General features: G+C 51.2%; 1 protein-coding gene across 5 annotated transcripts in view; it reads left to right on the top strand.

Moving 5' to 3' along the window:
• Positions 1-603: 603 nt before the first annotated feature.
• LIMS2 (LIM zinc finger domain containing 2) overlaps positions 604-23,856 on the top strand; it is a 41,411-nt gene continuing 18,158 nt past the window's right edge. The window contains exon 1 of one of the 5 annotated variants that reach the window (XM_008686070.2): positions 604-723. Coding sequence is in view for 2 of the 5 variants with exons in the window: in XM_040619314.1 (XP_040475248.1) it covers positions 4,854-4,864 (11 nt within the window). In the remaining 3 variants the exon portion in view is untranslated. Of the gene's footprint in view, positions 724-4,726; positions 4,865-16,142; positions 16,267-16,497; positions 16,601-17,055; positions 17,177-23,856 lie in introns of those variants that run through there. The other 4 variants (XM_040619314.1, XM_008686067.2, XM_008686068.2 and 1 more) reach the window with 4 other exon arrangements.

The raw sequence follows: 23,856 nt of genomic DNA, 5'->3' as shown, positions 1-23,856 counted from the left end.
CACTGAGCCACCCAGGCATCCCAATTTTCTATTTTTGGGCATTTCCAAATACAATGCAATTTTTATGGCAAAAGATTAGAAAATAATTAACTGAAAATCAGATCAATAATCCTGAGATTTCTCTCTTCTCAGGGAAAATAATAACTAGCAAGAAGGTGTCTTAGTAACTGTTCTTGGGTCACTCAAAGTGGTTGCGGGTTTTCTTTGTGCCCTTGTAGGGCTTGGTTTTGGCCCATGTACGTGCTGTAAACATCAGGCTTCCCCGGGGGCTCATGAGCTCAGGAGTTTAGTAAATGCTCATTTTAGTGGCTGCCAAAGGGTGCCCCCCCCCCCCACGTCTCTCTGAATGCCACGGGCAGCTGTCGCTCCTTTGTTCTGTTCTGGCTCCCTGGCCTGCAGGGGAATGGGCTTTCAGTGGCCCGCCCCTGCAGGCACCTCCCCAGGGAGGTCGGCCTTTCCTTCCTGGCTTCCTCCACCCTCTCCTGACCCCAAGGTGCCTCCGGCCCTCCCTCCAGCTCCCGCCGAAACTCCTGCCCAGGGAGAGGTGAGGCTGGGATAACTGGGGACTCGTGGCAGCTGGTGACTCCCAGCTGCTGCCCGGTCCTTCTCCAAGTGGCCGTGCCAAGCGGGCCTGGCAGCTGCTATTTCCCTCAGAGAAGTTGCTGGCAGCGCTCAGGGAAGGAAGCAGCAGAAGGAGGTGGAGTAGCGACTCAGCCCCCTGAGGTAGAGACACTGCGAGGCGTCTGAGTGGTGCTTTTTGCTCTCAAGATGTGCGTGGGGCCCGGTACCTGGTTCTCCCTGCCATTCCCTTTATGTCTCCTAAGTGGTCATGCTACTGTTGCTAATGGTGGGGTAAGGGAACAGCCCCAGGGTGGTCTGCCTCCCGGTTCAGCCTCACACACCCTTAGGTGGCAAGCGGATGGTGGAAGCCAGCTCACCCTGGCTGGATGCTAGGCCCTCTGCAGGTGAGGCCAAGTCTGGACAGTTTGGGGTTGGGGAGTGTGGTAGGGGGGCACAGCTGGTCTTTATTCTAGACAGAGGTTGGAGATGCTCCGGTGGGAAGACTGGTGGGCTGGCTGTTCTAATGGGAAAGAGGAAGCAAAATAAACCCCAGCATGTGGAAGAGAGGTGTGCTTAGGAGCAGAGGGCGGCCAGCGACCCTGCCCGGAAAGAACTCTGTGGTCACAGTGCACGGGTGATTTCTTGTTGGATGACCCACACTGTGATGCCTTAAGGTGCAAGAATGTGGCATTCCTGAATGCTCTTTGGGGTTGTTCTAGGCCGCTCTTGGTCCAGACCCGTGAGTTGCATCAGGCCTGTCCCAGAGCTAAGGTAAGAGAGAAATGGCATTTTCCTTTTCAAAGCCCAAGGCCAGTCAGTCTCTGCAAAGCGGTTGTGAGCTCCGTGGCCCTGTTCTAACCCTGAATAAACCAGACTCTCAAGAAGGGTTCTGTGCTCTCCACAGACTAAGAAAACCTCTGAGTCTCTTGTTATTTGTTCTGCAAACGTTAAAAAAATTAGTGGATTATGATTCCACCATAATCGTAATCAAACTTCGTTCACCGAGCTCTGCTTGGGCCAGGAAGAAGTAAGGTCATTTTGGGCTGGTCAGATGATGTATAGAAGAGTAGATCTCGCTTCTGAGGGCATGCTCACATTTTATTTCATTTATTTATTTTTAAAGATTTTATTTATTTATTGGACAGAGATTAAGACAGCCAGCGAGAGAGGGAACACAAGCAGGGGGAGTGGGAGAGGAAGAAGCAGGCTCACATCAGAGGAGCCTGATGTGGGGCTCGATTCCATAACGCCGGGATCACGCCCTGAGCCGAAGGCAGACGCTTAACCGCTGTGCCACCCAGGCGCCCCTCACGTTTTAAAATAGAAACAGTTGTTAAAGCAGCAAATGCTCTGCTATCTGGGGGTATACAGAGGTGGGTGTGTTGCCCACTATTCATTTTTGGCCAGGCTCCCACTAGAGCAGTCCAGCTTCTCCTCTGGGCAGTCCAGGTGCTTCCCTGCCCTTCCCTGGGGATTCTCACAGACCACTTCTGGAATTAAGTTAGGATTTGAAGGAACTGGTTAATTCCAGTTATGCACTACCTCTTAACAATGACCCAGTTGGGCCATCCCCAGTGCTCTGAGAGGGAGATGCCTAAACCTGATCTGAGGGGAGAAACCCTTTGGGCAGAACTGTTGGGGTGCCCTTGTGTCATATGGACCATCATTAAACAGGCATGACACTGGTCCTGCGTGCTGGGAAGGCACTCTGGCTCCTGCTGGGGCCTGGGCTTCCTCAGGGCTGCAAGGTCTTCTTGGTCCCCACTGTCACATGGGGGAGGGGGTTTGGCCCTAGACACAGGAGGAGGCCACTTGAGGTAGCCTTCATGCTACTAATTAGGCTGGTCTGGTCAAGGGAAGCCTAGCCCCTCCCTTGGCCTCCATGAACCCTCACCCCTGCCTTAGCACCCCTGGGCACTGGGCTGGCTCAGGTGTGGCTGTCAGCTGGAGAGGGGGAGTGAGAGGGGGGTGTGGGGCGACTAGGGAAACGCCCTGTGAATGGAGGGTTCTCGCAGCCCCCTGAGCCCCAGAGGGTGTTGTGTCTATTCTTGCTTCTCTCCCACCTTTCTAAGGGTGGAATCCAAACGCTAGTGTGGCCCTCATGCTCTGGCCCCCTAACCCCTCTTCCTTATTTCCCATGCCCCCTGCCTCCTTGTTCTCCAGACACATCGCCTTCTTTCTGACCCTTGAGCTCCCCAAGCCCATTCCCACCTCAGGGCCACTGCCCTTGCTATTCCCCCTGCTGGCTCTTTTCCTCATTCCGGTTTTAGCTCAGATGACACTTCTCAGAAGCCTTCCTTGCCCCTCCAATCAGCCTCCCACATTGTCTTTTTGTTTGCAGCACCGTCCCTGCCTTAAGTCATGTCTATGTTTTGTTTACTGTTCACTCCTCACCCCATGTCCTGTGGTTCACTGCTCAGCTCCCAGTGCCCGAACAGCATAATTGCTTTTGAATGAATGGGTCTGAGGGAGTGAACGTGTGAATGACCATTGTGGGGCAACTGCAGCTTTCCTGCCGGTCTGACACTGGCTGCACTGTATGAGGCTGGCCCAGGGCTCCTCGGATCCTGCGTACTGCAGCAGAGCTGAGCCATGCCACGGACGCCACTGAGCTCTGAGTTTGCCTGGCCCAAGGAGGAGGCAGGCTGAGTGGTTGCGTGAGCAGCAGGGGGCTCTGGTTTGGCCCTGGGCACTTCCTCCTGTGCTCAGCAACCATACTAAAGGAGGCTTTCCGGCTGTCCCTTGAGGCAGGGAACAGGTCCCTTTGGTGTTCTCCTTTCTCCTTTTCATCCGTTTTGGTTCCTAAAGAGCCCCAGTATTCAGGGAACCATCCGGCTGGGCAGTGCATTTCTGGTGCCCAGCCTCTAGTACACCCACCCGTTCCATCTGCATCAGCAATTGTGAAGAGCATTTCTCCTCAAGGAGCCAGATGAACCAAGAGATCATCCATACTTTAAGCTTAATTAACCATTGAATTACAGTTAAACAGTATCGGCTAAGACACAGCTGCCAAAGAACTATCAAGTGCACACTGCACACGTTTCAAGATGCCAGCTGCTTAGGGACAGACGCCTTTTCCAAGCTCACTTCTGTGATGTAGTGTGTCCGTCACCATCAACTCCTCATGCTGAGTCCCACTGTCTCTTTGTGGGCTGCTACTTGGCACTGTCATTTCCAGATAGTCTTCATCTGTTGCCAGGCTAGGAGTAACTTGATGTTCAGTAGGGTTAACATATAAGGCTGCTCAGCCCTGGCCTCACAGTGTGGTATTCAGGCTGCTTCCAGTCATAAGCTATGCTCCACAGCCCAGCTAGAAATACCTGCCTGTGGGTAGAGGAAGTGAGGGTTTGGGTAGTGATTTTCCCAGAATAGACCTCCTAAATGGTTTTGTGTCACAGGGTCACTGGAGACAGCTCTTCTCTAACTTGTCAGTAGTGCTTCATCGTAGAGAAGAGTCCTTGGTTCTCCTCCCCAACTTGGGCGTTCGGTGTTTTCATTGTAAAGTACCTTTTGCTAGGTGGGGGTTACTCGCACACTTGGAGGAAACGGTTATTTGCCCGGGAGGGCACTGATGGGGCATTCAGTATGCCGTCCGACTCACGACTTGAAGGGACGCCTTCTCCACCTCGGCCTCCTTGGGGGCGGGACCCCGCGGGCTGCGGTAACGAGTCGGTGCCCAGAGAGTCTGTTTGAGGAATGAAAGCGTGAAGGTGACCCCCTCTCTGGCCCGGGCCGAAGTGGGAACTCAGGGCTTGGAGCCAGCGGGGAGGTGGTCTCAGCATCGTCCCTCTGCGTCCTCCAATCTCCCGTCCCCCGCCCGTGTTGACGTTCCAGGGCAGCCCGGGACAGCGGAGGGGGAGCGCCAGGCAGGGCGTCCCGGCGGGACTGGGGGGCTCGTTCGCGGTTATTATAACTTCACTCCCTTTAAAAGGAAAACTATGCCCGGAATCCGGGGAGGTGGCGAGCGAAGCCCGGGCGGGGAGGACGTGACCCGCGCGCGTCCGCCGCAAGCCAAGCTCGGGTGTCCCCAGAGCTAGGACGGCGCGAGTGGCGGGGCCCACTCCCCCGCCCCCACTTCACCCCCCCTCGCGGGCGGGGCGGACCCCACCCCCGCCCCCCCTCCACCCCCACCTCGCGGGCTGGGCTGGGCTGGGCGGCAGGCGGAGCCGCTCTTGGCCTTTTTTGGGCGTCTCCCTGCTCCGCGCCCCGGACCTGCTGGCTGGTGCTCGTCTGGCTGCTGAGGGGGCAGAGGGGGTCCCGAGGCGACCCTGGGCTCAGCGCGCTTGGCCACCATGACGGGAAGGTAACAGCCCCCCACCCACGCCAAGGGCCGGGAGGGTGCGAGTCTGGGCGGGACTGCGGGAAGGGACCCCCCCACCCCCCCGCCCTGCCCTCTGCTCCGGGGAAGCCGGCGGATCCACCTGCCGCGCCTCCCGCCCGGCCCCTAGAGCTCGGCTGGCTGCCAGGGTAGCCGCGCCTGTCAAGACCGGGGTGCCCCTATCTCCCGCTGGTGTCCGGCCACGGCAGGTCAAGCTCCTGCCCACCCCACCACCTACCCCTCCAAGATGGACACAGTTAACCCCTCACTAACGTAGAACCAGGGCTCAGAGGGGCCCGGAGCTTGCCCAAGGTCACAACCAACTGAACAAGGTTTTAAAACCTGACCTTTGGCTTTGATCAGCTTCCCTGACCCCCAGCTGTGTGATCCTGCAGAGATCTCACCTTCGGAGCCTCTGTTTCCTCCTCTGTTTCATTCCTCTGTAAGGAATGGTAAAAATTTAAAAATCGTAAAGGGTCTATGTGGGGGCCTGGCTAGAACTCTGCCCAAGCACAGGCTGCTTGGGGTGGAGTGGGGGCAGGGCATTCCCTCAGGCCTGACCCAGTCTGGGCTCTCAGGCCCTGTTGCCATTTCACAGATGAGGTAACTGAGGCCACAGAGACTGAGTGACTCAGGAAGCTGGTCACATGTGCACTAGTGTCTGGCGAGTGTTGGCCTCTGCAGTCCTTTCCGGAACATGGCTGGGTACAAGTGCGTGACTCATGACTAGGTGGGAGGGGATGGTCTCTGAGGCCCAGCGGCCCCCTTCCTGCCAAGTCCTGGCAGGAGGATGCTCTTTGACTTGTGGCTTGTGGACTGAGAAAACCCTGTGGGTTTTTTTTTAAGGGAAAAGGGCTCGGAGAGTCAACGCCCAGGAATGGGGAGCAGCTACAGAGGACAGGGTGCTGGCCCCAAACCTGGATGATGTACGGAGTGGTCACCAGGAGGGCAGGACCACACTGGCCTGGAGTAGGAGGGCAGCTAGGACACCCAAAATGGCACGTATCCTGTGACCCAGTGAGCCCTGTACTTAGATGCACTTGGCTGCCCACTCCCGTTGTGGCCTGAGTCTGCGGACACGATCAGCCTTTCGGTGCTCACCCTTTTCGTGTGCTTGGCAGCCCCCAGCTTTCCTGTTGCCTGCAGGGCTCCCCGGCCAGCTGCCTGGTTGCCCACCTGTGAGCCTCTGAGGAAGAGAAGGGAGAGAGTGGAACAGGGACAGCATCAGGAGCAGCGCAGAGCAGTGTGAAGTGGGGTGGGATGTGTGCGACATGGAGACTCAGGCACAGCAGACACCCTAATAAGGCAGAGCCACATGCTGCCAGCTTCGGCGGCACCCTCCATCCTGACAGCCTGCGGGGGGTGAGGCAGAGCAGAGATGAGATACCTCTGTTCCCTTGGCAGGGGTCCTGTCGTCCCTGAGTCCCTTGGGCCTTCCAGCAGCCCAGCGAGAGAAGCTGGGAAGGCAGGCAGGTGGTGGGAGCAGGGGCCAGCCTGCCCTGCTGCAGGGGTCCAGAGAAATGCTGGTCATCACATGAAACGGGGACCAGAGCACCTTGGATAACACTGGGTAGAGTTTTTCCTTGTGAAAGTAACATTGCTCATCTCAGAGAGTTAGAAAAAAACCCAGAAACAGAAAAGATAACAGGAACAGAAAAAGAAAGAAAGAAAACACCTACAGTTCCACTCCTCAGAGATGCCCTTGGGAATATTTTGGTGGCTTGCTTCTTTTCTCGTGGTGTCTTTTCCTGCTTATTTGGTTTTCGCAGCTGGGAGCCATCTGGGAGCATAGATTGACACCCTCCCTTGAAGTCTGCCTGCCACATGCAGTGCCCAGGCCAGGCCTGGCTCGCCTCCCCCCCACCACAGGCATGGGGCCAGGCCAGCTAAGGAATGGACATCCAACCCAACCATTGGGGTGCGCGAGGATTTTCCTGTCCCAGAAGCTGTGGAGTTTTATTTTCACTGTTGCATGCCACCTTGACCTCTGCCTGTCCACTGCCCCCATGAGATGCCAGGATAGTTCTCACACCCGGATCCTGATTCTCCGCACATCCACCAGCGCTGCCTAGAACCAGGCCGACCTCTGGAAACAACCCTCTCATCGTACACCTCACACACCCCGGGGCTCTCCCTGCCAACTGCGTAAAGTGCCAGCTCTCACAGGACCAGAGTGGGCAAGGCCAGAGGGAGGCGGTGGAGAGCGGGGAGGGGCCTAGAGTGATGTCTACGGCGGTGCACTTTGGAAACACACCTCTGGGTGCTGCTGAGCTAGAGATGGGGTAGGAGGCCCACAACAAGGGGGCTCCTCAGCAGCCTTGGGGATGGGGAAGAGGAGCCGGACTCAGGGGCTCTGGGAGGTGGAATTGGAGGACCTGACCAAGAGGGTGGAATCCAGGAGGATGCTCAGTTACGGCAGCAGGTGTAGTTTGGGCCGTGAGGGATTTCAAGAGCTGTGACAAGTCCAAGAGGAAGCCCTGGGAGGCCGTGGGATAAGCGGGTCTGAAGCCTGGGAGAGGACTGAGCGGGGGCAGCAGGGTAAGTGAGGTCTTGAGCATGGGTGTGGTTAGGGAGGGGCCACGCTGTGGGATGGAAGCTCAGCCCTGGCGTGCAGCCGATGACTGGATCTTAAAAACACCCAAATCTTTGTCCCAGCTGAAGGGACCTTTGACATCACCACTGATCTACAGAGAGGATGTTAGGACCCAGGCAAGTCACACCCCTGCTTGGGGATCCAGCCTGTCGGAGCCACTCCTCCCAGTGCAGCGTGGGACGTGGCTCCCCCAGCGGGTGAGCTCAGGGGCCTGTAGAGTGGAGGCCCACCCACCACGTGATCCATGGTGCGCTGGGGCTCCCATGTGCCAGATCCCAAGCTGGGCCCGCACTGGGTACAGCGCAGGGTGGGGCTGCTAGATCCCTGTCCCCACAGCCACCAGCACCCCCGCCCTCTGCAGTGCTCTCAGCCGCTCCCCACCTTCCTCAGGAGCATGCCCAGTGGCCCCCTTGGCACAAGAGCCAAGGTGTAGCTCGGGTGGCAGCCAGGGCGCTGGGCACAGCCCGTGGAGCTGTGTGAAGTCGATGACGAGTGCCACGCAGCTGGCCCCTGAGCCCCAGGCCAGGCCCAGTACCGCCCGGGACCCCTCAACTCCTCCCTTCCCCTCTGCTTCCAGTGTTGACTTTGATCCTGGGGGTGCAGTGCCGTGGGGGCGGAGGGTCTGATTTGTAGTCTGTCCAATCCCGGGCTGAAAATACCCCACCTGACTCACGTCGCACTACCAGCATGATGCGAACTGGTTCATAAAATTCCTGAACATTTAGCAGTCAGCACCTGGGACCTGGTGCGAGTGGGCCCGGCCCCTCCTGTGGAGAGGAGTGGGCTTTCCACGCGCGCAGAGGCTGTCCTGCCTCTCAAGGTACACGCCTTCGCTCTGCTCCATCTGTCACGTGCGGGTTCATACTGCAGTGTTCCTTAGGCCTCCGTTTCGGGGTAGGGCAGACAGAGGGAGGCACCTTAACTCTCCTTGTTCTGTTTATCAAATCGTTTACATTTCTGATGATGAAAATTTGCTCAAGATGACCTAATAAGGTGAATATACTAACGAGACACTCACACGAGAGGACAATGTGTCACTAAGACGACATGACTGAATGTATGTATGTATGTAAAACCAAAGATGTGTCCACACCGATGCTGGAGTTTTAAATGAAGAAAATAAAATCATTCAAAACCAGATTTCATGTGGGGTAAGAAGGTTGGGAAATGTCATTCATCGGAGGCATACGGAAGGCCCTAGCCTCCCGGTGAGTCAAGGCGGGAGGTGTGGGTGGGGGAAGCTGGCTCCGGGGAGAGGCTGTTTGCGGTGGTGTTGCTGGCTGCCCGGGATGGCACTCTCCGCTCAGCCACAAGGGGGTGGCAGCCCTCCCTCCCAACTTGCTGGTGGCCCCGGCCTCTGTCCCTGCCTCTAGTAAGCTATGTGGTTGTATTCTTCATTACACCATGTGCTTTTTAACCGTTTGTGATAGAATTCCATACCATAAAATTCGCTCTTTCAGGGTGTACAACTCAGTGGATTTTTAATACATTCACCAGCTGTGCAATCATCACCAGTGATTATAGAACATTTTCATCACCCCCAGAAGACACCTCATACCCATTTGCAGTCAATCCCTAACTCCTGGCAGCCATTAATCTGCTGTCTCTATAGATTTGCTTGTTCTGGATATTTCCTATAAATGGAACTACATATTATGTGGCTTTTTTTTGGCCCAGCTTCTTTCATTTAGCATAATATTTTCAAGGTGCATTTCTGTTGTAGTATGAATCCGTACTTCATTCCTCTTTTGGGGGGGGTGCAAATAATTGGATGGCTATACCACATTTTGTCTATGTGTTCATTTGTGGTGGACATTTGAATTGTTTCCACTTTTTGGCTTTTATGAATAATGCTGCTGTGAACATTTCTTTATGTATTTTCTAGTCTCTTGAGTGTATACTGCGGAGCGGAATGGCTGCATAATGTGGTAATTCTATGTGAACTTTTCTGAGGAATTGCCAAGCTGTTTTCTGGGTAACTGCATACCTTACGTTCCCACCAGGGAACGTAGGAGGGTTGTAATTTTCTCCACACCCTCACTAACACTGTTTGTTTCAGTGAGTGTGAAGTGGTATCATGTTGTGTGTGTGGGTTTTTTTTTTAGATTTTATCTATTTACTTGAGAGAGAGATAGAGATAGTGACAGAGATAGTGAGAGAGAGCACGAGTGGGGAGGAGAGGGAGAAACACAGGGAGCTGGACTCAGAGCTCTATCCCAGGACCCTGGGATCACGACCTGAGCTAAAGGCAGACGCTTAACCGACTGAGCCACCCATGCGCCCCATGTTGTGGTTTTGATTTTCATTTCCCTAACAACCTGTCATGTTGGGCATCTTTTCATGTGTTTATTGGTCACTGGTATATCTTCTTTGGAGAAATGTTTATTCAGATTCGGGGCCCATTTTTATTGTTGGATTTTAAGAGTTTTTTTTTTTTTATATATATTCTGGATACAAGACACTTATCAGATATATGATTTGCAAAATATTTTCTTCTGTGGATTGTCTTCTAACTTTCTTGATAGTGCCCTTTAATGCACAAAAGTTTCAAATTTTGATGAAATTCAATTTATCTATTTATCCTTTGATTGCTTGAGTTTTTGGTGTCACATCTAGGGAAGAGTTACCTAATCCAAGGTCATGGAGATTTATACCTGTAGTTTTCTTCTAACAGTTTATATTTTTAACTGTTATATTTTGGATTTCAACCCATTGTGAATCAATTTTTATATGTGGCCTGAGGTAGGGGTTTAAAACCATTCTTTTGCATGTGGCTATCCAGTCATCCTAACATTGACAAAACTGTTTTTCCTCATTGAATTGTCTTGGCAGTCTCACTGAAAATCAGTTGATCATGAATATATGGGATTACTTCTGGACTCTCAATCCTATTCCATTGATATATGTGTCTGTCCTTGTGCCAGTACCAGACTGTTTGATTATTATTATTACTGTAACTCTAGTAAATTTTGAAATTGGAAAATGTGGGTCCTCTGACTTTGTTCTTTTTCAGGTTATTTTGGTTTTTCTGGGTCTTTTGCACTTCCATATACATTTTAGGGTCAACTTGCCCATTTCTGTAAAAAAGGCAGTTGGAATTTTGATAGGGTTTGTGTTGTATCTATAGGTCAATTTTGTGGGGGAAAGGTATTGTCATCTTAACAATATCAAGTTTTCCAATCCATGAATATGGGATGTCTTTCCATTTATTTAGGTCTTTAGTTTCTTTCAACATTGTTGTATAGTTTTCGATGTATAAGTCTTACCCTCTGTTGGTTAAATTTATTCCTAGGTATTGTATTATTTATGGTGCTAATGTAAATGGAATTGTTTTATTAATTTCATATTCATATTGCTTATTTCTTTTTTTTTAAGATTTTATTTATTTATTTGACAGAGAAACAGCCAGAGAGAGAGGGAACACAAGCAGGGGACGTGGGAGAGGAAGAAGCAGGCTCCCAGCAGAGGAGCCTGATGCGGGGCTCGATCCCATAACGCCGAGATCACGCCTTGAGCAGAAGGCAGATGCTCAACGACTGAGCCACCCAGGCGCCCCTATATTGCTTATTTCTATTGAGTTCTGTATATTGATTTTTTTATCCTGCAAACTTGCTGAACTCATTTACTAGCTGTAATGGTTTTTTCTTGGGGTTTAGGGTGTTCTGTATATATAAGAGTATGTGGTATGCAAATAGAGATAGTTTCACTTCTTCTTTTCCAATCTGGATACATTTTATTTCCTTTTATTGCCAATTGTCCTTGCTAGATCCTCCACTGCTACGTTGAAAAGAAATGACAAAACTGGGCATCCTTGTCTTGTTCCTGACCTTGGAGGGGAATCTCTCAGTCTTTTATCATTAAGTATGATGTTAGTTCTGGGTTTTTACCTGACTGAGGAAGTACCCTTCTATTCCTAGTTTGTTGAGAGTTGTTTTTGTGTTTGTTTTTTTAATCATGAAATTGTGTTGGACTTCTGTCAAGTGCATTCTCAGCGTTTGTATGATGAATTACAATGATTTTGGATGTTAAACCAACTTTATATTCTGGGATAAATCTCCTTTGGTCATGGTATGTAGTACTTTTTATAGGCTGCTAGATTGAGTTTTGTTGAGGACATTTGCATCTATATTCATAAGCGATATTCATCTGCAGTTTTCTTGTGTTGTATTTTTCTGATTCAGGGTAATGCTAACCTCGCTGAGTGAGTTGGGAAGTGTTCCTTCCTGGTAGATTTTTTGAGAGTTTGTGAAGGATTGGTGTTAATGCTACTTAAACATTTGGTAAAATTCACCAATAAAACCATTTGGTCCTGGGCTCATCTTTGTAGGAAGATTTTTTTTAAGATTTTTTTTTTAAAGTAATCTCTGCACCCAACATGGGGCTTAACCTCACAACCCCAAGATCAAGATTTGCGTGCTCCATCGATATTGCTAGCCAGGCGCCCTGGAAGATTTTGATTATGAATCCAGCCTCTTGTTGTTGACCTATTTGGATCTTCAATTTCTTGTTGATTCAGTTTTGGTACTTTGTATCTTTCTAGATATTTGTCCATTTCAGCTAGGTTATTTGATTTGCTGTAATTTAGTTTGTCTATACTTGTTCACAGCATTCCCATAAGTCCTTTAAGTTTCTGTAACTTCAGTCCATTCTTTCATTCCTGATTTTAGTCATTTGTGTTTTCTCTCTCTCTCTTTTCTTTCTTTCTTTCTTTCTTTTTTTTTTTTTTTGGTCAGTCTAGCTAAATGTTTGTTAGTTTTGCTGATCTTATCAAAGAATCTCTTTTGATTTTGTTGCTTTTCTCTATTTTTTCCCTAATCTCTACTTCACTTATTTCTACTCTAATCTTTATTATTTCTTCCCCTATGCTTGCTTTGAGTTAGTTTACTCTTCTGTTTCTAGTTTCTTAAGGTGGAAAGTTAAGTTATTGATTTGAGATTTTTTAAATATATAACTATAAAACTATTTTATACTATACAACTAGTTATTATACAACTATTTTTTTTAAGTAGGGGCTTTTTAAGCCCCAACGTGGGGCTTGAACTCATGACCCCAAGATCACGAGTCACATGCTCTACTGACTGAGCCAGCCTGGCACCCCTATTATACAAATATAAACTATAGTTAAAACTGTACAGCTATTTACAACTATAAATTTCCCTCGAGCACTGCTTGAGCTATATCTCATAAATTTTGGTGTGTTGTATTTTCATTTTATTCATCTCAAGGTCTTTTCCAAATTCCCTTTTCTTCTTTGACTCAGCAGTTCTTTACGAGTGTGTTGCTTAATTTCCACATATTTGTAAATTTCCTAAATTTCCTTCTATTATTGATTTGTGATTTTATTCCATTGTGATCTGAAAATATGCTTTCTATGATCTCAGTCCCTTTAAGTTTCCTGAGGCTCTTTTTATGGCCTGGGATATGGTCTCCCCTGGAGAATGTTCCATGTACACTTGAGAACATATGTTCTGCTATTGATGGGTGGACTGTCCTATAGATAGACGTCTTTTAGGTGTACTGAGTTTACAGTGTTGTTTATGTCTTCTCTATCCTTGCTTAGCTTTTGTGTAATTTAGTCTATCCATTAAGAAAGTTGAGTTTTGGGGCACCTGGGTGGCTCAGTCAGTTAATCATCTGCCTTTGGCTCAGGTCATGATCTCAGTGTCCTGTGATGTCAGGGTCCTGGGTTTGAGCCCCATGCTGGGCTCCTTGCTTAGCAGGGAATCTGCTTCTCCCTCTCCCTTTGCCCCTCTGGGCGCCACCTCCCTCCTTATGCTCTCTCTTTCTCAAATAAATAAATAAAAATCTTAAAAAAAAAAGAAAAGAAAGTGGAGTATTGGAGTCTCCGACTATTATTGCTAAATTATCTATTTTCCTCTCATTCTACCAATTTTTGCTCCAAGTATTTTGAATCTATTGTTAGGTGCATATGTTTATACTTGTTATTTATTTCTGATGGATTGATGCTTTTATAACTATAAAAGTTCCTTTTTTGCTCTTGTGACAATTTTTGTCTTAAAGTCTATTTAGTCTGATGTTAGTATACATAGCCACTCCAGTTCTTTTTTAGTTGCTGTTGGCATGGTATATCTTATCCATACTTTTACTTTCCAACTATTTGTGTTTTTGTCTAAAGTGAATCTCTTATAGAAATCATATAGGTAGATCATGTTTTTTTTAAAAAAAGTTCTGTTTGCTAATTTCTGACTTTTAACTGGAGAGTTTAATCCATTTACATTTAATGTAATTATTTTACATTTACCATTTACTGTTTTTAAAATGTATATCTTGTGTGTTTTTTGTTTCTCAATTCCTACACTATTATTGCCTTCTTTTGTATTAAATTATTTCATTATGCTGTTGTTTTTAAATCAGATAGGAGAAATAGGTTTATAAACAGAAAGTACATTTATATTGTCTTTTATTTTTATCTATATAGTTACCTTAACTATGTCAAGGTTAAGTATACTTTGCTGCTTTTTATTTCTTCATGTGGATTCAAATTATTGTCTAGAGTTTTTTAATTTCATCCTGAAGGACTCTTTTTAGTATTTCTTTTCAACTGCAGAATTTCTATTTGGTCCCATTTTATAATTTCTATCTCTTTATCAATATTCTCTGTTTGGTGAGAAATCATTCTCATACTTTCTTTTAGTTTTTTTAGACATGGTTTCCTTTAGTTCTTTGAACATAATTAAAATAGCTGATTTAAAGTCTCTCTAGTAAGTCTAATGTTTGGGCTTCCTCAGGGACAGTTTCTATTGATTGCTGTTTTTTTCTGTGGAAGGGTCATATTTTGCATTTCTTTGTATGACTCATAATTTTTTGCTGAGAACTGGACATTTCAAATAATATGCAGCAATTCTGAGATCAGATTCTCCCCCACTCCTCTGAGTTCGTTGTTGCTACTTGTTTGTTTAGGGGCTTTTATTATTTAGTATTTTTTAAATTTAAATTTGAATTTTATTTTTTTAAAGATTTTATTTATTTATTTGAGAGAGTAAGTGAGAGAGATCACAGAGGGAGAGGGAGAAGCAGACTTGCTGCTGAGCAGAGAGCACATCAGGCTCTCTGGGCTTGATTCCAGGGCCCTGAGATCATGACCTGAGCCAAAGGAGACACTTAACTGACTGAGCCACCCAGGAGCCTCTTTAGTGACTTTTCTGATCAAACTCTGTAAAGTCTGTATCTTTGTCATTTGTGACCACTGAAGTCTCTGCTTGGTTAGTTTAGTGGCCAGCTAATGACTGGACAAAGATTTCCCTCAATGCCTGAAACCAATAAGCCTTTCAGTCTTTACTGAGGGCACTAAGTGTATGTTAGGGTTCACCTTCAACATTCAACTGGGCAGTTTACAACTCTGCCATAGCCTTCTCTCCTGCTTGCACAAGCCTGAAGGTCAGTCAGAAGTGAGAGTTTAGGACCTTAGTTCTTCCCTGAGCATGCAAGCAGTCTTGTGCTTTTGCATGGCCTTCTAGGTTCCCAAGAATATGTTGGTCCTTTTCGAAGTCCCTAAGGACATCTCATTCCTCAGTTTTTCCTTTTAAGCTTTTTGTTTAGTCTATTGTTGCCCCCACTGTTAACCATTGCCTATGGCAATGATAGCTATGATACCACAGGCAGCTACGATAGTAGTACATTTGAAAAACAGCCCCCAAGAGAGGCTTTTAGCATTGGGTATGTGTGAGTGAGGTCACATAAAGACTAGACTTTCAAATGGAGTCTTCCAGGGAATGAAGGCTTGAAGGAGCTCCAGCCTTGTCTGCTTCTTAATTACTGGGAATGCAGGATGTTATTTATCAAGGCAGTCATGGAATTAGGGTATAGGGGTCATGGGCTAGGATAAATTAAAACACCACAAAGCTCACTGTTCTTACCAAAATTCAACTGTTTTTCTTGACCAAATGCCCCTGGGTTACTGCAAAACTGTGGTTAACTTACAGAGTTCTGAAAAAGTAGATTCTGACAATTTTTGCTAGTTTTTTCATTGTTTTTATGGAGGGACAAAATTTCAAAGGTTCTTTCTCTGCCATTTAGGCTGATATCATTCTTATTATGTTTTTGCAACTTTGTCCTCTGGAGCCAGAGTGCTGGCTGGGACACCAGCATGGCTCTGATACCCACTTCTGCAAGACAGGTTGCCGAATTGGGGGGCTGGGGCACAAGGCTGTGCAGAGATTTGGGATTTGGGCTCAATCAGACTGTAATTTCCTTTCTCAATTTCTAGCCCTTGGTACTCCCTCTTACAGTAAATATTTGTTGAATTGATTAGTGCTTGGTAACCTTGGACTTGAACTTCATTTACAAATGATGATGCACAAAACACGTGTGGCTATAGCCTCCCTCTCCGGTCTATCTGCAATTTCAGAAACCCTAAATAAATGTTCCCTCCCTAAATGAAACTGTGGCTCTGGGTGAGTTCTGGGTTCCAGAGCTCAGGATTTCCCCATGGGAGGGGCTGAATGCGGCTGGTAGGAGGGGCCCAGGCCCTAGGGCGTTGACTTCAAGGTGCTGTAACAAAACTTTCTAATAAGCTTTCTTAAGCTTTCAGCTATCCACATCAGAGAGTGGGAGGTGATCTTTGTACTTGTTGGCTCCTCCAACCTCAGCCTCTCTATGCCCTTTTGCCCCTACAGCCACTTTTAAAAAAATACTTGTTGAACTGATCAGTGCTTGGTACTTTTGGAATTGAGCTGCATTTACAAGTCATGTTGCACCCAGTGCTTGCGGTCATCTGGCTGTGTTTTGGAGCTGACCCCCAGGGAGGTTAATGAGTTTGGATTTTCTGGATGAGGTATGCTTCTTGTTATGTGGGCCCGGCATCTGAGTGCCAGTGGATCCTCTCCAAAGTTTCCCTCCACCCCAGGGTAGGAGGACCAGCGCCCTGCTGTTCAGAATGATAGCTACTGTTTTTTTCTTTTGAAAGGTGAAGGAAGATACTGCTTAGGCTTTCTGACTTTAGAAAGGTTTTTCAGGAAAATGGAATCAGTGTTAAAGATCTCCGTGAGTGCCCTGGATCCTTATTTTATTGCTGACCATAGTGCCTGCTCGGCCAGCGGTGGCCACAATTCCGACACTGACCTTGGGTGTTTGCGCTTGGATCACAGTAACCCTGCTGATCTCTTTAGGTAAAAATGCATGGGAACAGTGCCTTCCTGGCGGTCTTCTATCAGTCTCTGCTGCTTCTGCTTTTCCCGACAAGTTGGGGGCTAACATGTTCTCTGAGCTTTGACAGCATAGACCTCTTTTGGGTGCTTGGCAATTTGTTGGTTGGATCCAGGGGACCAAGGCTGCTGCCCTGGTCTGGGTCTCCAGGTATCCTCTGCAGCGCAGGCTCTCAGGGGAGGGAACAAGGCAGAATGTGGGCATGTGTGGGGCTTCCTCACCAGCTTCTTAACTTTTTTCTAAGATTCCTAAACCAGATCAGTCCCATACTGCCCTCCTCAGCCAAGAGTCCATCATGAGCATGTCATGGGGCTTGGGGATCCCTCTTAGGCTCCTCTCAGCCTGGGACCTCCGGGCATCCTGGCCTGCTACTATGGACCTCACCTCAGTGCTGTTTGGGACCTTCCCAGCGAGTCCCCTCCCCAGCCTGGACCCAGCCCCGCCGGCCTCTGCTTTCACTGTGCTGCCCCCGCCGCGCGAACAATATCCTTTCTATTTGGAGTTGACTCTGCTGCCCTTTGGAGATCGCAGTGTGTAACGTGAGCTCCTGTCCAGAGAGGGTGGGGGGAGAGGCGCCCCCTGCACGCCGGCCTGTCCCGTCGCCGTCACGGTGTTTGGCCGGAGGTGGCTGCCGGCCGCCCCGCCGCTCCCGCCACCGCCTCTGACCCCCGAAGCCGAGGTGGTCGCGGGTCCGTCGGAGCAGGGCCGCCCCGCAACGGGAGGAGGAGGCCCGCACCATGGCAGCCCGGCTGGGCGCGCTCGCCGCGTCGGGGCTCTACCGGCGGCGCCAGCACCGGCAGAGCCCGCCGCCCGCCGCGCCTGGGTAGGTGGCCAGGGGCCGGGCGGGGTCGGCAGGGACAATGGCCGGAAAGCTGCGGCTGCCGGCCTTTCCTCAGACACCCGGCTTGGCCCTTCCGACGGCAGGAGCCCGTCCGCCCAGGGCGTGGGGACAGCGCCTGGGTTGGCGATAAGGTTGGGGGTAGGGCGCGATTAATCTGGTGGGTTTGTTGTCATCTGGGATCAACATTCTTGGGCAGGACGCTGAGAATGGGGTGTTAGAGTTAGGTTGTCCCATGGAACTCCCATTACTGCTTTCAGACTGGGATCGTTTCATTGCCACTCTAAAGTGGCAAACAGGAACAAACTGGACAGCCCCCATCCAAAAATGACTGCGCTGTGATTTGAAGCCAGTTTGGACTGACTCTAAAATCTGAACTGCTTCATCTCATGGAGAATTGCCAGCGTAGACAATTGATGAAAGCCTCCTTTGGGGCAGGAAGGGGAGCATGTGGGGCTCAGGATGCAGCTCAGGGCATCTGAGGAGATGAGTTAACCTGGGGTGGGGCATGGACATGGTGGTGGAGCCACTGGTGTGGGTGTCTGGGGCTGGGGGCTGGGCCCCAGGGGCCATTGGGGTGAAAACTTCTAGTAGAAAGTTGGAGAGAGAGTGATGAGGGCTGTGAACTTGGGGTCATTGGCATGAAAGTGACGGGTGCAGCCCCCGGAGGAGGAGTTGGGCGAGGAACAGCAGGAGAGGACCCTGAGGTTGGGAGGAGGGCTGGGGAGTCAGGGAAGAGACAGGGAGCAGCAGACAGAGGGGAGGGGGGATCTGGAGGACCCAGGGAAGAAAGGAAGTCCAGGGGGCTAATGCTACGCAGGGAAAATCCAGCCTGCTCTGAGTTCACTGTGTCCCCATGGTCAGAGTAGCCTTCTGGAGAGGTAATTAGGACTGAGCTACCAGAGACATCTGGGGCTAAGGACAGAGCAAAGAGCCGAGCATTGGGTGGGGGTGGGGGAGGGGGCGGGGAACACGGGCTGCAGAGCCATCCCTGTTACATATCTGGGATTGCAGTCCCCTTATGCACCAGGACGGGGACTGGACGAGCCCATTGCTCAGATGGGGAACCTGAGGCTCAGGACGGCAAGAAACTCACTTGAGCGTGGCAGTGCTGGAAGGGGAACCCTCACCGGTAGGCCTCTGGATGGCCTTGGACATGCGTGGAGTGAGAAGTGGTGCAGGGAATGGCTCCCAGGGCACTGAGAGTTAGAGGCCATGCTGGAGAGAGATTTCACGGTATAGACAAGGCCAAGAAGCAAGGAGGGCACATGGGTGTGGTCATGAAAATCAGGCCTCAGGAAAGTCCCCTGCATGCAGACACATATGTTTATATGCTACTTGTCTTTATCTTCCGGTGAACTTCTGGCTCGTGCCCTCCCTCAGCCCTCTGTTCTCAGTGGGACGGCTTTAAAGCGCACCTGCTTCAAAGTCAGCGAAGCTGCTTGAGCAAAGAGGTGCGGCTGGGCTTCGGGAAAGGCCCTGTGATCTCCCACGGGCTCCAGCCTGGGCAGGTGTCGGGAAAGGCCCTGTGATCTCCCACGGGCTCCAGCCTGGGCAGGTGTTTCTGGTCGTGTCAGTGCCTTGCGTGTAGCAGCCCGAGGCAGCATGTAATTTTCCAGCACTCCCAAGGCTGGGGTGGGACAGGCTCGCTGTAAGTTCTTGTGTGCTGCGGGCAGCCAGGTACCCTGAGGAGGGAGTGGCGGGGAGGAGGCCCGGGCGGTGCCAGGGCAGCTTGCTCTCGAGCTTCAGAGGTCGTGCTGCAGTGGGATCCCCCTTGTCTCCCTGCGCCTGGAACGGTGCCTGGGCACAGAGCAGGTGCTCAGTAAAGAAGTGTCAGATATGGAGGGAGGGGATGCGACTGGCTGCCAGTTATGGAGCCATCATGGGCTGTGCTTGCAGGTGCCACCTCACTGAATCCTCCCAGCCACCCCCGGAGGTAGCTGTTGCTAGCCCATTTTACAGACGAGGAAGCCCAGGCTCAGGGAGCACTTTGCCGCATACCGCAGAGCCAGGGAACATTGAGCCAGGTTGGCACCTGGTCTGCGTGGCCGTACGGCACGTGTGTTGGACTGATTGCTGCTCAGGGCGATGTGGCCCCAGTAACACGGACTCATTCTCAAGTGTGAACGGACCCCTGTGGCTGGCCCCTGCCTGTTCCTAGGCCCTCACCCTACCTTTCTAGGCTCAAATGGGTGGGAGGCTGGAGTGGGGCAGGGTCTAGCATTGTTCTTTTTCTTCTTTTTGTTTCTTTCTTTTTTTTAAAAGATCGTATGTATTTATTTGAGAGAAAGAGAGAGAGAGAGAGCACACAAGCAGGGAGAGGGGCAGAGGGAGAGGGAGAATCAGGCTCCCTTCTGGACAAGGAGCCCAATGTGGGACTCTTTCCCAGGATGCTGGGATCATGACCTGAGCTGAAGGCAGACACTTAACCGACCGAGGCACCCAGGCGCCCCAGGATCTAGGGTTGTTAAAAAACAAACAAACAAACAAACCAACCAACAAACAAACGAGAGTCTTGAATGGCTGTGCTTGTATAATGCCACCAGGAGCTGAGGGGACAAGAGACAACATGGTCCAGTCCTGTGTGACCCTCAGCAGGTTACTGACCCTCTCTGTACTTCAGTTTCCTTATCTGGAACCAGCAACCTCTCCTCACAAGAAGTGGGCACAGAAAGGGCTCCCCCCACCCCACCCCAGTCATTGTAAAGTTCTGTGACATCTTGCATGAGCTCACAAACTGGCTTGTGTCGTGCTTTCAAGATTGAGAGTGTGTTGGGGTGCTGGGAAGGGTTGGAGAAGAGGCACAAGATGGTGTACTCTTGTATACCCTCTGGTCACCGGCCATGCCCTCAGCAGCGTGAGTGTCGTCCAGCTGGGGCAGGATAGTGGTGTCTCCTTGGGGGAATAATGAGGCTGACTTTGTGCTCCCCATTCTTGGATGGAATGTGTGAAGGAGGACGTGGAATGTCCATGTCTCCCACCCTTTGCCCTCTGGCAAGGAACGCGGGCAGGCTGCAGGCCTTCCCCAGCACTGGGCTGGGGAGGAGGTGCTCTGGAAGACTGCCAGAGTTGCAGGGAAACAACAGCTCTTCACCCAGTGCTTAGCCTCTCTGGCCCCGGGCTCAACGCGCTGTACGCTGTGAGCTCTTCCCCTCGGCTCTGTGAGGCAGTAATTGGTACTTTGGTGGACCTCTTTGCAGATGAAGCCCAGAGAAGCTGGTACCCTTTTTCGGGTCCCCCAGCTGATGGCGGGGGGCTATCAGGATTCAAACACGGAGGGGTGTGCTCGGAGGACCCCCCTCTTGTGTCATCGCCTCCTGCAGGAGACGGCTGGCATTTCTCTGATGATGACATGGTTTAGTTGTTAGGCACATTTGCATGTCTGTCCATCCCTCTGTCATAGGCCAGTGGGTTGGTGTGTTGTCTGTGGTCCCAAGCAGGATGGCATGGGAATGCAGTTCCAGGAGTGCCTTGGGGGTGCTGCTGCACCCCAGGACTTGGCTGGAGCAGCCAGTGGGTGTGAAAGGTAGGTGGTCACCTCCATACCTCACCTCCCTATGCCAGGGCTTGTGCAAGGCATGGAGGGGACAAATGGCGAAACCCTCAACCCAAGGGGCCCAGGGACCCAGCCAGGGAACTAGACACAGACCAGTTAAAGACCAGCTGCTCTGCTCAGGGGACCAGATGAAGACGAACAGGAAGGTAGGGTGTAGCCGGCTGCTGCGAGGGTGGTATCTGTTAGGGTTCTGGCCAGGAACACAGTCACTGTGAGATGGAATCACAGAGGGTCTACTTATGAGGGCGGAATGGTTGAAGGCTGGTCAAGTGTCTGGGCAAGTGGCAAGCGAGTGACAGTGCCTGGGGGGTGGGCCACCTATGAGGTGTGGCTTTGGCAGAGAGGGCAGCCTTCCGGCAGCAAGTGGAGGGGGAGTTGGGTCAGCCCCACTGGAGGCCAGAGGGCAAGGGGCCTTGGGAGGCACAGGGGCTCTGCTGGAGCTCACTTGTTAGGACCCAGGATTCTGGGTTTAAGCCGCAATCCAAAAGCCTAGGGGCTGGACTTGAATCCTTGTTTTGGCTTCATTTTCTGGGTCCTTTGCGTGGGGAATTCCAGATCCAGAGTCACAGGATTTCCTGTTGATTTCTCACTTCTCCAAGACCAGCAAGGTCTTGTGCACAGCCGGGAGCTGGAACTTCCTCCCACCACCTTGGGTGTGTGTTGTGGGAGGACAAGGCCACTAGGCTCACAATGTTCTCCAGTGGGAAACCATGCCTGTGTTGACGAGTCCAGGCTAGCCCTCTGTGGTGGCTTAGACATTCGCTCCCCTGCGGTGTCTGGCCCACCTTGTGGAGACCAGCACAGGGTTGGGGAGGATGCAGGGTGTGTCTTGGGTGGGGGTGGCTGCTGCATGCAGACCCTCCCTTGCATCTTGGGCTCTACCTGACTCTTCCTGCCACCATCCTGCTTCCTTGCCCTGGTGGCCGGTATGCGGACAAAGAAGGTGGCTTTGGTCCCCCAAACACACCCGAGGGCAGGCTGAGGCATGCAGAAGTCCAGCTCGCCTGGCAAGGCTTCTGAAGAGCCCTCTGGCCCTGCCCCTGCCATGTGGGAGTCCTGTCTGGGGCCTGCAGCCCAGTTTCCATCCTGTCTCTGTGTGCCAGCAGCTCCCTGTTAGACCCACTGCCCTAGCCCACACCCAGACCCCTGGCCGGCAGAGCCCTCTCCCACCTCCTGCGCTCAACCTGTTTAGGTGTCCTTCTTTCCTGTGATGGACACTTGGACACCCAGCCAGAGCTTCACTCGCTGGAGAATTCCTCTCATAACGCTGTGACCGCAAGGGAGGATGGGCTTCATACCCTAGAAGGCAGAACAGGCTGGAAAGATACTCTCAAGAGCAGGCAGCTTGTGTCCAACCACTCTGTACCAGCTGGTTGCGTCTCTCCTTGCTGAGCCTGACTGTCCTGCTTTGCCCAGATAGCCAGGCAGTCGCCACCCATCTGTCAGAGTTGACGCTTGAGACGAAACCTATTTGCTACCCCATAGCAAAAGGCATGGGCATCAGCATGTTGGAGGGTCATAGAGGCTGTCAGTCCCACACAGCTCTTCCGGGCCACGCCTCGGGGCCCCTCAGCATGGGCCTGGCTCAGTGTGGGCATTTCCCCTTGTGGTTCGGTTTGGACTCTACTCCTCCCAGAAGGAAGCCTGCCACTTACCCTGGGGACCCCGTTACCCGCCCTGGATAAGGACATTTGCTCCCAGCCTGCTCCTATCCCAAAGGTTCGCACCCTCACCTTCTCCATGGTAGGGTGGTTACATGTTTTTTGGGGGCAGCTGATTTGCAACTAACTCCTGGTGCAGAGGAAAGAGCTATTGCAGTCCGACCAATCTGGGTTCAAATCTGGACTCTGTCATCTGCTGTGTGAGCTTGGGCAGGTTACTTAACCTCTCTGAGCCTTAAGTCTCTCATCTGGAGGGCAGGGTTGCCTCAGGGATTAAATGAGTGGATTACAGAGCTACTGATTTGTGCCGGGGTGTTCTATACCCGAGAGACTCTGGTTCCCTGAGGAGATAGAAGGCCCAAGAGGGAGCTGAGGTTGCCACAGACACCCTAACACGTGGCCCAGCATGGTGAAGACTGAGCAGCCTGGGAACCAAGCAGAGACGCTGGCAACTACTGTGCTGTCCTTTGTGGGAGCTTCCTGTGGGCCAGGCACCCTGCTGAGGGCTGGCACGTGTCCCTCCTCTAACTGGCCTAGAACCCATCGTGTGGTCTTTCCATGGCTGGGAGTCCAGACCCGGAGAGCGAGGTACAGCCCAGGCCACTGTGAGAGTGCCGGTCTTGAGCCCTCGCTGCTCTAACTGGTGTGTGCCTGGCTGTGGCCCGGCCATGTCTGAAGCTCCACGGAAGTGCGTGGGGCTGCAGGGCGGTGGCGGGACTACGGGAGCTTTAGAGTCTGGACGGGTGCTGCTGTCCATCTAGGCTTTGCCTCCACCCACTGTGGCCCTGGGGAAGGACACTAGCTCTCTGAAGGCCTTGGCTTGTCCATCTGTAAAATGGGGATGCCGCGTTGGGCTTGTAGGGTTGCTGTCTGAGAATACGTACCGTAGCCCCTGGCATGCGCCGGCACTTAGGATGCCCATGGGACACAGAAGCTTCGGGGGATGTGTAGGGCAGCTGTGCAGGCTGACCCAAGCCAGTGCCAGGCAGCTTGGCCCTGACTGTGTGTTGCTGAGTCCCTACAGTGCCAAGACTGTCATCAGGGTGAGGACAGTGATTTTCCTTACTCTGGAGAGCATTTTACTTTTTAAGGAGGGAGGCGTGCCCCTCGAGTGCAGCCCTCCAGGCTTGCTTGTCTTTGCCCCTCCCCAGCCTTGACCTTGCT

Source organism: Ursus maritimus, unplaced genomic scaffold, assembly GCF_017311325.1.
Source record: "Ursus maritimus isolate PB19 unplaced genomic scaffold, ASM1731132v1 scaffold_1, whole genome shotgun sequence".
Taxonomy (NCBI): Eukaryota; Metazoa; Chordata; class Mammalia; order Carnivora; family Ursidae; genus Ursus; species Ursus maritimus.
This window is presented reverse-complemented; position numbering and strand designations above follow the sequence as displayed.